General features: G+C 45.0%; 3 protein-coding genes across 3 annotated transcripts in view; 1 reads left to right on the top strand and 2 right to left on the bottom strand.

The window, feature by feature from the left end:
- LOC103394672 (maturin-like) overlaps nt 1–168 on the bottom strand; it is a 4,516-nt gene extending 4,348 nt beyond the window's left edge. Inside the window, exon 1 of the mRNA XM_017040880.2 lies at nt 11–168. The gene's annotated coding sequence lies outside the window, so the exon portion shown is untranslated. The remainder of the gene's footprint in view (nt 1–10) is intronic.
- A 652-nt stretch (nt 169–820) lies between these two features.
- On the top strand, nt 821–10,312 carry LOC103394673 (SH3 domain-binding protein 5-like). The gene is made up of 9 exons (XM_025065261.1): nt 821–1,804; nt 2,576–2,638; nt 4,109–4,237; nt 7,502–7,666; nt 7,745–7,875; nt 8,146–8,188; nt 8,529–8,745; nt 8,833–9,177; nt 9,388–10,312. Exons 1-9 carry the CDS (start codon nt 1,712–1,714, stop codon nt 9,558–9,560), a joined length of 1,359 nt encoding a protein of 452 aa, XP_024921029.1. The 5' UTR covers nt 821–1,711; the 3' UTR covers nt 9,561–10,312.
- Nucleotides 10,313–11,521: 1,209 nt separating this feature from the next.
- On the bottom strand, nt 11,522–13,235 carry LOC103394674 (uncharacterized). Its single transcript, XM_008332087.3, has 4 exons — nt 13,090–13,235; nt 12,955–13,013; nt 11,672–12,847; nt 11,522–11,580 (listed from the first exon to the last, which is right to left on the bottom strand). Exons 1-3 carry the CDS (start codon nt 13,110–13,112, stop codon nt 11,676–11,678), a joined length of 1,254 nt encoding a protein of 417 aa, XP_008330309.1. The 5' UTR covers nt 13,113–13,235; the 3' UTR covers nt 11,522–11,580; nt 11,672–11,675.
- Nucleotides 13,236–14,066: the final 831 nt, after the last annotated feature.

Here is a 14,066-nt window from a genome sequence, read left to right as displayed (position 1 = left end):
CAGCCACCACCACTACTGCATCTCCTTGAACGCACGGTGCGTGTGCATGGCCCGGCAACGCTAACACCGACACTGATGCTGCTGCTGCTGCTGCACACAGAAACAGAGCAGAAACGCTGTTATACGGGGAGGTGTGTGTGAGTGAGCTGCCGCCGCCGCTGCTCTCAGAGCCTCATCCCTCTCTTCCTCCCATGCACGTTATGAAATGAGGCCGTCGCTCGCACACATGCAGACGCAGGAGGACGCTGCTGGGTGAAACGCGATGACGAAGAATGGAGCCGGGCAGCCGTCCACCTCTGAGGCCTACTCCCAACTTTCTCCCTGCAGGAGGAATGGTCGAGCACTGGAACCTGCTGACATCATGAAGCGGCCATGACATTGTTTATGCAACAACACCCTCAAACAGAGCCCGAGAGCGGGGCATTAGATGCGTGATATTATGGCAAAACAAAATGATTGGCCCACACAGAAACTTAATACTAGCTTTATCCACAGAAACAAAGTAAAATAGAATGGATTAAAATATATATATAAAAAAATATTTATAAATATAGTTATACTCACAGCTCATCAACATAGGGTGCGTGGCCCTTAGGAGGTACACAGAGGTACTGTGCAATTGTTAATGGTTTTATTATATATGTATTCAAATATATATAGAAAAATAAGATGTGTTTATGCATGGCACCAGGCAGATATTTAAAATGTATTTCGTTATATTAATATTTTTCATAAATATGTTACAAATTATTATTATGAACACTTCAATAGTAATGCAAATATATGCAGCATGATAAAAAAAATCATAAAAAATACTATTTGTAAGATATACCATATATAGAGTAGGTTGTTCTAAACATATGCTTCATTGACGCTTATTTACCGTAGAATTTTTAGTAAGCTCATGACGTACGTTAGACAGACTCTAAATAAACACAGGAATAGAATAAGAAAAAAAAAACCCAAACAAAACAAAACAGAAACCTCTGGGCACCACTTCTACCAGTGGCTTCAATGTTTACTGTTGGATTTACAGGAATCCACCCTGCTCCAGTTTCTCTGCTCTCAGGGGCCCTGTCCACCAGAGGGCGAAGGAAACCAAACCTCAATCCCATGTTGGCGCTGCGTCAAGCAGGAAAACAACAGCTGCAAGTGACGTAAACACGTGGGTCAAAATAAAAGCTCAGCAATCTATTAAAACATTACACGTCAGTGTTTGTTGTTGTTTTTAGAAAAATACTGCATACTGGTCCTATTAGGAAAAAATACATTTTATTACGAAGCTGCGCGTTGCGTTTCTAATTTTGTGCCAAATTACTGGCGCTTTTACGCGTCACCAACGCGATTCCATTCGCTCTACTCTGATTTTATTGTGACATCAACTACCGGAAGCAATCGCGTGGGGAATGAAACGCATTTTTCCACGATTTCTCTCTCTTCGCCACCAGCAGTTCGGTCACTGCGGAGTGTGGTGTCAAATCTCGGGGCGGTCAGAGCCCAGACGCGCCTCCTCCGGTGCAGAGACCCTGGATCCCGCGCACCATCAACGCCACATAGGAGGAGTTTTTTTAAAAGCGCTGAAGCATGCAGTTTAAAGGTTAGAGAGTGGAGTGAGACAGGACCACTGCTGGACAAACTCACTGTCCTCAACCCCCTCGCGCATTGTCTGCAGGGAGTAGCCTGGAGTTCTTGTTCTGCTGCAAAGTTTCCCATGGAATCTGCGATCATGGATCCTCTGCAGAGCAACTGCGAGCAAGACTCGTCGTTCACTGAAGAGGAGGAAGAAGTGGACCCGAGAATTCAGGTGCGATTATTATTTTTTTTAAAAATGCAGAAACAGATGTGAGTTTGGAGTGGGCTTTAAAAAGGCTGGAAACGTCATCTTAGAGTGGGAATCGAACCAAAGACTGATGCAATTATATATAAAAAAAATATTATTGCAGCCAGAATTAAAATACATCAAATAATCTCAGTTAGGAATTTACATTGACTTCTAGTAAACTCTTGCAGAAACTCTACCCTCAACCCTAACCATTAACAAGCAAACGCCCAAACCCGACATTTACCCTAAATGCAATTCACTTCATGAGCCAAACACTGACCCCTGTGTGGCCCCTCGTTGTCTGCAGTCCGAACTATACCCAATAACCAGTGTGATCCCTGGTGGTAACCCAATCCTGTTAATGGAGTTAAGTCCTCTTCACATGTGGACTTACTTTCACTGGGCTGCACTTAGGTAATAAATTATACAGAAAACATACAAGAATTAGGATCAATTAGGACACTCAAAACCAGGGATCTCAAACTCCCGGCCCGTGGACCACATTTGGCCCGTTGACAGCCCATGTCCGGCCCTGGTTTTTATTTTGTGTGACCCCCCCCATTATGGAGTGGGGAACTGTCCAGGGTGTACCCCGCCCCTGACTGTCACTGCTGTGATAGGCTCCCTACCCCTCCTCCTCCTCCTTAAGAACAGGTCTTAAGTTGGTAACAAACAAACACACACACACACTAAGAAAATGCTGTGGTATTACACAATCGTTGGTCTCTGTGATTCCATGTTGTGTGTAAACAGGGAGAGCTGGAGAGGTTGAACCAGTCTACTGATGACATTAACCGCTGGGAGAGTGAGTTAGAGGTGAGTCCAAGGAACAAAAGCACCAAGCCTGTTATCATCTGTGATACCTAATGATACCTAAGCCGTATAAAAGCCTCGTACAAACACTGCTTCTGCTTCCACGGGGGGAAAGTGAAGGGAATGTGTGCCACTCCTGTTGAATCACACTGGCTATTCTCTCCTCGCCCCACGCACCCCCACTCACTGGAAAACAATCTGAAACCACATTCAGGACGAGAAAAGCTGTTAAACCAAAAAAAACGTACAAGACAAGAGTTACTGTTCACCCAAAAAGGAAAACATTCCGTCAACCTCGGCCTCGGCCTCATCTGTTTCCAATCAGACCTTTAGACTTGTCCCCGATTCCGGAGACCACAGTTTTGGTTGGATATACTGTAACAACCACGATCGGCAGCAGAACGAGAGGAAGGAGTTGTTACATGGGTTTTTTTTTTTTTTTTAGATTTTGAATTTCAACACGGAGGAGAAGGGTTTAAGGCCCTCCTGCTGCCCTTTAATCATTTGCGTGAACGACTGCCTTTTAGACTTTTAGCCGCAAGGGAGTTATGTGTCACTATGGTGACAGCCTCGGTTGGTCATATGTCGTCACATTTGCCCTCCGTGGGCATTACAGTCCAGGCTGCGTCACCTTGTCAGAGAAGGACCAGAAAATTAGGAAATGCGATGATGTCACAGGAAGCAGGTTTCCTGTTGCACCCTCTGCCTTTTCCCTCTCTGTTTTATTTCCACAGTCAGTCAGTGAACAGGATGCAGGTGTGAGTTTTACTCGACTCTGCTGCAAAACACGACATAATCCAACACATACAGACAAACATACTCTGAGTATATGTTCACAGAGTATATATTAAACACCACCGGGGGCTTTGAACGAGTACGATTTCACCACCGAGGAATGAATCTTAAGATTTGCTCAACAGGAAAGAAGGAAACTAGACACCCAGACCGACGTGAGCTACAGCTGGGTTCAGACGCACGTGCTCCTCTCGGCCAAATAAGTTTACGATGACTTGAATTAAAGGAGTCACTTTCAAGGCACCGGGCCCATTAGCCGAACAGACGAGGCCTCTCAAGTCTAAAAACGCACAAGTCTTACATTTGCAATTTGTCTCCGAAAGCATGCAATTTACTGAAATTCCAATTCTAGCCGTTTCTAAATTGAGTCGTCTGAGAAAAGCAGAAGCAAAAGAAATCACAGACTGCGCCTTCACAGATGCGAGGGACGCATTCCAACAACTTGTGTTTATGCTGTGGTTTCGGGCCCAACCCTCAACAACAAAAAACAGGGACCATGATAAAAAAAATAAATAAAAATAAAGCATGTTGTCTGTTACATAACACCGTGTAAAATCAATGGATCACAGACGTCAACCTCTGGATCTGGCTCTGAAAATGATCGGGTTCGGGATCGATATGTAACGTTCACAGACGAGTCTGTTTTTCAGTGTCCCGATTTGCGCCCTTATTTTCCAGGACTGCCGTCAGCGGTTTCGCGCCGTGCTGGTCGAAGCCACGGTGAAGCTGGACGAGCAGACGAAGAGGATCGGACGGGCCGTGGACGACTCCAAACCGTATTGGGAGGCCCGTAAAGTGGCGAGACAGGTAGGGGCGCGTAAAGACACACGGAGACAGAAGAAAACGTGGACGGGGGGTGACGGTGAGGTCGACCCCACGGTGACAGCGAAGGCATGCTTTCAGAGGATTAGCCTCTGGAAGCTTAAAGAGCTTAGCAGTGTAGCTACTTTAAAGGAGCCCAGTCACGTGGGATCTATTTTTAAACCATAAAAAACCTAATATTTTCCAACCTAACTTGTGCAACGCTACATATTCAACAGTAAAAAACAAAACAAAACGACGACACACAACCAGAAAAATGTCATAAAAAGACCCAGTGGGTCGTGTCCTTCACTGGCCCGCCTCTGCCTCTTTGGTCAGCACCAGAAATTTCAAGACCCACACACCCTTCCGTCCCAGCCAGTAGGCGGAGAGCTCATGAGTCATTTATCAGAAGACTGACATTTGTGTGTCAGAGCTTAGCGGTCGAACTGAAATAGATGGTGTATTTATGTGTCTGTGTGTTGTTACCCTGTCGGGACTCATTACCGTATCAACACGACACAAGTCGCTCCTCTCTAAGTGGGTCAGTGTAGAGCCTTAAATGGTGAAATCAGATTTTTTCTTTTTTACTTGGATTTCCTGGTCAGACCACTGAGAACACTGGGTAAACCTGTCCCTGACGGCCTGAGGGCTGTCCCAGATCAACTCAACTCTGTGTGTTATTTAACACACACTCAAAGTGGAATATGATTTGTTTCTGCCAAATATTTGAAATGACGTTTTGGTTACGCCAAATACGTCGGCCCGAAATTCAGTTTCAACTTCTGCTTTCACTCAGAATCGGTGACGATATTTACCAAAATGACTTTGCCTTCTGCTACTGTTTAGGAAGAACTTTGAGGGGACTTGTTTTCACATGAATAAGACACGTGTGTGTGTCGGTTTAAAACCAGCAAAGCGGATAAAACCCTGGGGTTAAACTAGCATATTGTCTGCTCATGGATTCTAGATGATTATTTAATACCTGACCTAGTTTTTTAAAAATATCAGCACCAACCATGACCCAGCTACAGCATATAAATAACACACACACAGCATAGAAACTGCCCTTCTACACCCCACATCCAGGAGTCGCCCTGATCACCCCACCCCCAATGTTTTGCCACACATTCCAACAAATGAGGCGGCCGGGTGGGGGGTATGTAGGAATTTGCTAGCACTTATCTAGGTTCTGTCCCTTTTTACCCAGAATTCTCTAGGACACCACAGTCTCTCTACCCCCCTCGTCCCCGTCCACTGTTTCCACTCACGTAGCGTTGTACAACACTGACTCACACAGTCTTGAGTCAAAGATATGGTTTCACTTTTAAAGCGATGACAACACCCCCTGCTGTCACTCTGGATGAACGGACGCATTAATAATAATCCTGCTTCAGCACAGGAACAGGAACTGTGATGAAGTCTGTGCCACCCTCGCGGTGGCTTTTCTCCTCATCAAATATCCATCATGCTTCACTTTCCCTGCACCCCCCCAACATTTTTCCAAAGCCTGGGAAATAGGTCAGGGATAGAGATGAAGTATGGAGAAGGGATTTGTCTCTTTCAGTTTGTCCGACTAACAAACACAAGGCCAACCATTATCTTCCCTGTCCTGTATTAGTTTTATCTCTTCTCCTCCTTAAAGGAGGCTCTGGTGTCTCTCTGTGTGTGATCTAATCACTGCAGCCTCCAGTTATCTGTCTACCTTTGAGGGAGACGGTGCAGATCTCCGCCTGCTCACGTCACCGTCCGGACATTTAGCGTTGACAGTGGCAGGAGGTCAAGAGGCTGCAGGGGTTAATGTAGCAGAGAGGAACAGAGGGAGTCGTGAGAAAAGTGTACAACAGCTGAAGAGACCGAGTGGTTCTCAAACTGTGGTACGCGTACCTCTAGTGGTACAAATTAATATTTTCACATTTGCATTTTCAATTGAATTAATCTGAAAAATACCATGCACAACTAATACAACATTTAGAAAAAAAGTGTAGCTACTTGTGAGATTATAAAATAGGACGCTAACAGGGAAGGCCTATGCTTCTCAGGTGGGACAGAGTAGAAAAAGTTGGAGAACTTGGATTCTATTCACAGATAAAAAAAGAAAGAGTTTTCATTTTTGACATGAAGGAAAACAAAAGCTGAGCGCGTCTTTATTTTAGTACCGGAAATAAATCGTCACCCCTCAGTAGTTCACTGGCCTTCTCTCCGTGCCAGTTTGAAACAACAACCAGCCTGATATGGGAATCTCGACCAGCGAGTTTGTTCCTATCATAGCCGCGGCGCGTCAAGCCAAAACACAAAGGAGGAAACGAAGCGCAGCGCTTCAGCAAAACTCCCAAATGACCCGAGGGAAGAGTCTGTTCCGAATAATTACAGCGTGCAGCAGCTGACTGTTCACTTTCACTTTAAAGTTGTGCAATCGTTTCGTCTCCTTTACGTACGTCAACTGCCAAATGAAAAAAAAAGTGACTTTTGATGCAATCTAATGCCAGCTGCTCATTCGTACACTTTTGTCAAAGATAAAGGTCTTGAATTTGCAACAACAACAACGACGACGACATGGACAGAGCTGATAAGACAAATCACTAGCTTGTATTTATCTAAAAGCTCGTGCGCGTGGGAGGGAGGGATGGTGTCCAGTTATGTCCCACGTGATGAGAATAATCCTCCCATTGACTGCGACCGTGGGCATGCACGCCCCCACCGACACTCTGTCGGATTCTCCCAGTGACAAAGATGATGTTTGTCAGACCTATCAAAGCACATTTGTCCTTCCACATGTGACGCTAACGTCTGCTCGACCGGCCATGGGAGATTTACAACCTCAGAGGAAGTCAATGTCTTCGATAGGGGTTTAATGAACCACGAAGTGTTTCGGAGATAATAATTATTTTATATTAATTATTAATAAATATAGGTATTTTTTTCTCAAGGTTATACTTAGCAGATTTGTTTCTTTATTAAATTTAAATTTATTTAAGTGTGGGGCGTGAGCTGCCACTAGGGGGTGCAGAAGAATTATGATGGCAGTTTGGAGTGGGATTTAAATTTTTTTTTTAATTATTATGAAATAATATTAGAATGTGTATAAGTCGTGTTAAAATCTATTCTCTGTATAAAATTGATTAATTTGTAACAGTCGGTACATTTGTTTTCTTCTAGCAGATCTTGGGTCGATGTTATCATAAGGGTGTGATGTTCATAGTTGGAATATTAAAATATATTTTTTTAATTATATACGATAACAAAACGTGGGGTTGTTTTCAACCACAGGCCCAGATTGAGGCCCAGAAGGCCACTCAGGAGTTCCAGCGGGCGGTGGAGATCCTGCGGGCAGCCAAGGAAACCATCGCCCTGGCTGAGGAGAGGCTGCAAGAGGAGGAGAGTCGCCAGTTCGACTCTGCCTGGCAGGAAATGCTCAACCACGCTACACAGAGGGTAGGCGTGCTTTCCAGTGTTCGGTTTTTAAACTTTCAAAACTGCACTTTTCACCGATTTGTTATGGTGACCTTGTAGGTGATGGAAGCCGAACAGGCGAGAACACGCAGCGAAGACGAACACAGAAAAACGGCGGCTCACTACAACACCTGCATCGGCCACATGAAGCAGCTGGAGAAGAAGCTCAAACGCTCCATCAACAAATCCAGGTCTGAGATTTTGGGTTTGGTTTTTTTTGTTTCCTCTCTCAGCCCTCGCTTGGGCCTCTTCATATCTGAGTGCTTTAGTGTGAGAGAGAGAGAGAGAAAGAGGGGGCTCCGCTGTTCATGTCATCTAATGCAATCCAGATGTTTCATGTGCCGCTGGTGCAGCACCAGGGTGTGCTTCTCTAGTGAGAGCCAAAGAATGTGACTGTGCAGAGAATTCTCCCCAGCTCCTCTTCCACTTTCTCATCTTCTTCTCTTTTGTCGTCTTTTCAGGCCATATTTCGAACTAAAAGCCAAGTACTACCTGCAGCTCGAGGTACAGCACACCAACGTTACAAGATCATGTTTCAAAACTTAGTTCACAACATTCACAACACTTGAACGACTAGCTGAAAAAAACAGAATGTCCAGCAGAGGGCAGCATCGCTTCAGAAGAACACTTCCTAACAAACTTTGATGGTTTTGTGCAAGCACGGGCAAACTAAGGCCCGGGGGCCAGATGCGGCCCGTTTAGCTTTTTAATCCAGCCCTCCAAACTTCTCCAAATTATATAATTTATTTAGATTATCATTATACTTGGCATGGTCCACCAGTCAAAAAGCTGCAGCTAAATTGTAATGGCTGTATTCTAAAAATGAATTTCACTTTTCTAACAGCAACTGAAGCATCAAGTTGACAACTACCAGGCCAAACTGGTGCTGGCCAAGGCCGAGTACCGCACAGCCCTTCGCAACCTAGAGAGCATCTCTGAGGAAATCCACGCCCAGCGGCGCTCCCTGGCCATGGGGACTCGGGAGCAGGGCGTCGGTGCCGAGGGAGACGGGGACAACGAGGACATCGCCAACTTCAAAAGGGAATCGGATGGTCTGTCCAGTGAGTACGACCCATTTGCTGCAGTTTGGTTTCGTCTCGCATCTGCGTGATCCATCGTTCGTTCGCGTCTGTCTGTGTGTGTTTCAGTGGTGTCGGTGTCAATTGAAGAAGACAGCAGTCACAGCAGCGCCTCGGAGGAAGACACAGACACTTGCTCTAGCTCCTCGGCCCAGGCCGTGCCTTCCTCACCCTGCCCTTCCTCCTCTTCCTCCCATCCGTCCACTTCTGCCTCCTGCACTTCCTCCTTCCTAAAAAACACCGACTCCATCGTCTCCACACCTCCCCTGTCGCCTGTCCTCTCCCCCTCCTGCTCCGGGGGTCTGGATTTTGGAACTCCAGATTCGGAGTGTTTTTCTGGAGACGGCTCACCTCTGCTGGGTCCTCGGAGCCAGTGCAGCGGAGCGTCATCTCCAGACTGCGACCGGGAGAGAGGTGTGTGTGTGTGCGTCACAACAGTGAACGACGATTGTTTTATAAAGTATCTATGGAGCTGCAGTGACCAACATTCTTGTGGCAAAATGAAATCCACTGCCCTCCGGTGTATCGTGCCGGTACTGCAACTGGAATGAGGAGAGATTCAGAATCAGTTTCTGTAATTGTACTGTCCATCACTGGTGGCTAACAGCTTCCTGTTTGTTTCAGGTAACAGAGCAGAGGGAGCAGAGGCCGCGCTAGAAGATGGCGTGAACAAGCTAACAGTGACTGTGTCAGAGGAACAAAAAGAAAAGGAGGACGATCCAGAGGCGCACGACGCCGACTCTGAAATCACCCCTCCCAGTGAAGCCACTACCATTCTGTTACTAAACAGTGTTTGATGAACTTCAGTACGGACTAAAAAAAAAAAAAAAGCTGAACTGTACACACCCACATTTAAACTGCATCCATCAGACAGTGTTACTCCACATTAAAGGCGTTTCTATATCATATCGTTGACGCAGGAAATAAGTGGACGTATGCTAAAGAATTTAGAGTCGTGACAGTACAGGTGGTTTCTAGTTCGCGCCAGTATTAGCACAGCTAACTGTATTCTCTTAGAGACCTCCGCTTAATCAGGCGGACTTCCTGTGTCGTGGTGCAGCTCGACAGTGGTGTGGTTGCGTTTATTTGAAATGCCGCACTTTGTATTAAGTAGTCTACTAAATGAGATTCTTTTTCAATGTAGTCACTGCAGTTCTTTTACTATGAAGTTATCAAGAGAAGCCAAAAATGATGATCGCGTTTAAGTCCCGTCAGGTTTTAGGTCAAAGATTTAAACGTTTGAGATTTTTGTGAAGGATCTCATTGGAGTACATGCAGTACTCCGAGCACTGCAGCGACTTCAGATCGGACTTAAGCGTTTGTCTTCCATTGGGCTCGTCCCTCAGTGTTGTGAGTGAGAGAGTAAAGTATGCTCAACCTTATGAGTTGGCGTGTGTGTGTGTGAATGTGTTTTTGTTGCATCTGTTGCTCAAATGCCATGTAGTAAAAAACCAAACTATATTTATACTCATTGTACTTTATAAACAGTGTTCATGTGGTTTCTGTCAATGTTAACACAAAATCAGCAATAAACTTTGTCTTTGTTTAATTTGTAATCAACAGAATTTGGGGAATTGGGAGTAAAGTCAGGTGAGAAAAGCATTATTAGAGTTAGAGCAGAAAGAAATCCAGCTCATTACACAAACTAAAGCAAAACATAATTCCAGGTTCAAGCATGTGGTTTAACTAGTCAGTAACTAACAGTGACAAAAGACCAAATCTTAGACACTCATTACATCCAGGCTTAGTCACAAACCCCAATTCTGTCACATTAGAAGGAACTTTATCCAATTCCACACTGCTCAAGTAGCGTTACAGACAATATTTGTACAATGAACAGAAAAAGGCCGAGTGCTTCGATCACAACTTGCAGTTAAGGCTAAACCACTTGACTGAACTGTAAATGGGTCAGGTAGTCCTACATGTATATACATATTTATATACACATATATACAGATATATACATATAAACATACTGTATATGTACATATATACATATACAAGTACATATATACATGCATATATATACACACACACCTTCCAGTGATTTTAAATTGAACGACATGCAAAGGACATGTAGCGTGTACAAGGATGTGATAACTTTTCGAGAGAAGCAAAGAAAAAAAAAACCATCTATAAATATTTTATCTGGCCATATTTTTTCCTGCAATAGTATCTAAAATAAAACTTCCATGGCATTTTTATTGTCTTCAGGACAAATGTATAGTCAAAGGGTTCAATCAGTTTCACCAGCAGATGGCAGTGCAAATATGGCTTTTGAACAGATCGACAAACATTGCAGCTATTCAGCCCATCATGTGGGAGCAGAGTATTTAAAACGATTTTATCTACATATAAATACTCCTGTACCAATTATCATTTCAGACACTGAAAAAAAAAAAAAATGTTTTTTTAAAAATCACTGATTGTTTACCAACTGTGCTTATCCTCAACTTTGAGAATAAAGTTAAATTATACAAACAAGTGTGGAAACCTGTCAGAACAGCTCGTTCTAAAACCACTCAGCCTTCAGTTTGCTTACAGTACTCTGTTTTTATCTACTAGATTTTAAAAACAGTGACAGCCTTGGGTCAAAGTCAAATTCTGAGCTGAAATCTCCTCCAAATGATAAGACCTTTGTAATTCATCAATCAAAACACCAAAAAGCTCATTCTTGTTGTTGGAGACCTGCCATGGTTTCAGTCTACTGACTTAAGTGCAATGCATTAGTAACATAAAAAAACCAAGGGAAGTTGAGTCCGATTTAAATAAATAATTTATTTTACACTGCGTCACATTCAGATCATTCTGCTGCATCTGGAACAGAGAAGAAAACAAAAAAAACAAAACAAAAGTCATCTAAATCTTATTCCAAAACAAAAACAAAAACCAAAAAGCTCATACACACCTTTCTAGCCAACTCTGACTTTCACCCATCTGCTCCTCTTAGGAACGCCTCGACCCTGTGGGTTGTACGGTGCGGTCTGCTGTGAAGGCTCCGTCTGCTTCTGCTGTGGTTTCTGGACACCAGCTACCTTCGGCTCGGCTGTTTTTTTCAGACGCCTGATAGGAGAGCCACCAAAGCTCTGAGGGATGCTGAGGATTTTTGTCGGCACTCGTCCCGTCAAAGAGCTTCCCCCACTCTGCCGTGGCCTGTTGTTCCACTGGTTCTGGTTCTGTGGAGCAGCTGCATGACTGGGTCGCTGGTAGAAACTCTGGGTCGTTGGTTCTTGGAAACTTCTAGGCCCAAACGCAGGCGTCTGGGGATAGGCTGCACCTGGAGTGCGTTTGTAGCTTCCTTTGGCAGCTCCTTCGACCACAGGAAAGAAGCTGCTCCTGTACCTCTGGCTGGGCTCATTCCTGGATCTGCCATTCTGTGCAGGGGAGAAGCGGGAGGGTTTGGACGCAGAGGTGCCGGGCGAGGACACTCGGCGTGCTCGGACCGTGGCGGAGGTCCCCCTGAAGAACTTGGACGACGGTGCAGATGGGACCTGGCTGCCGCGCACGCGGGTGGGCAGAGTCCTGGTGGCGGCAGTAGTGGGAGGCCTCAGTGCAGCAGACTGGTGGGAGGCCGACACTTCCCTGGAAGGACTTCGAACAGATGCAGCGCTGCTGGACGGATACTGACCGCTACGCCGAGTACCCTGCTGCTGATTCCTGGGCCTGACGTGAACGAAACTGTCCTGGTTTGAATTGTACTTGGCCACTGAACTTGCACTAGCGACGCCAGTGGAGAGGCCTGGAAACGGTTTCTTGTGCACCTTTGGGCTCAACTTAACCTCAGTTGGGGCAGCAGTTGCCCCGTTGTGTTTAAACAGCGTGCTGCTCTGGAGGTATCTGACTGAATGACCACCACGCGGTGGCTGTGACACAGTTTGCATTTGGTTGGTCTTAGAATATCCTTGATCGTAAGCGCTGCCGAGAACAGGCGTCGGGTTGAAGCTACTGCTCTGGGCCGAGCGCGGAGAAATGGAGGCCTGTCTGAATTTATTCTGGGGATCGTTGTCATGAAGTCTAGAAAGCCCACGGTTCATTTGTGACGAGCCAGCATATGTGTTGCCGTATTGTCTCGGGGAGCTCTGACCTGCAGGTCAAAAAAAAAAAAAAAGAAAAAAAAAAAAAATTTAAAAAAAATCATATTAACAACTAGCTAATTCATTCAATCATATTTTCAAATAACGCTTCACTCACTTTCTGTCGCCCACGAACAGCGTACATGCTCTGCTTGAATTAAACAAATCAGCAAAAACCTGCAACGACACAGAACTCGGTTCAAAGGAGGGCAGCGACACACCCTGTCATTTAAAGGAACTTATAGGAACTTACCCCAAATGAATTCCACGAGCCATGCCTAGTGTGAGCTAAAGGTCCGACCAACAGTAGCCTTCCTGCCCTGCAGCTACTGCTGTGCCCACGTGTGTGAGAGCCCAGCTGACAGGCAGCATTTATTGATGGCTGCTGATTGTGATTGTGTGCAGGTGTGTGTCGTTGTGAGGTCACAGGGTTTCTGCTCTGTTTGCTGACACCTTTGCCATGTGTGTGGAGGTCAGGCCCGAGGATGACCGCGTTAGTCCTGACCGCACGTTTGCAAACATTATTAATGACAGCGAGCAAAGTGCACTCACGGGCCTGTAGGTCACCTTACGTAATTGTGAGTGTGTGTTTTATCAGGGGTCAGCGTGTCTTCTGGCCTTTTGTTTTTTGCTTTAAGAGCGGCAGGGGACTGGTTGGCTGTTTGTTTGTTTACTAAAGCATAAAATTATTTGTTTTATTTTTTTATTCTATAAAAATAAGGAATAATATGCATATTATTTTATAATTATGATTTTATGAAATATGTCTAGAGAGACTACCAACCACATACAAAAATCCATTACATCTCCTCCACATTTCTCTCACAGTCCGATGCAGTTCAAAGTGCGGCAGGCTGTTCCGTCTGAATGCACTCAGTTCCTGCCGTTTGATTGGCTGGTTGAGTTCACACATCACTATTGAAATGAAATCTCGCTTAACTTGTCACAATATGTGTGAAGGTATCATGACACGGAGCGGGACTCGTGTCACGTTTGCTACTATTTTCACCTCTGTATCCTGCTGTGCATGACTCATATCACACACACCATATATCACATATACAGCTAATGATAGCTAGGATACAAATAAATAATTTGGTCAGTATGGCAGCACAGCCAACTCTGTTCCACTGTAAATATTATTAAGCTAACATGAACGAGCTAACTGGGTGTAAATACACTGACAGACTTCATGGACAAGCCTGGGCAGCGTCATCAAATCCCCCCCCC

This window comes from Cynoglossus semilaevis, chromosome 18 (genome assembly GCF_000523025.1).
Source record: "Cynoglossus semilaevis isolate Cse_v1.0 chromosome 18, Cse_v1.0, whole genome shotgun sequence".
Classification (NCBI taxonomy): domain Eukaryota; kingdom Metazoa; phylum Chordata; class Actinopteri; order Pleuronectiformes; family Cynoglossidae; genus Cynoglossus; species Cynoglossus semilaevis.
This window is presented reverse-complemented; position numbering and strand designations above follow the sequence as displayed.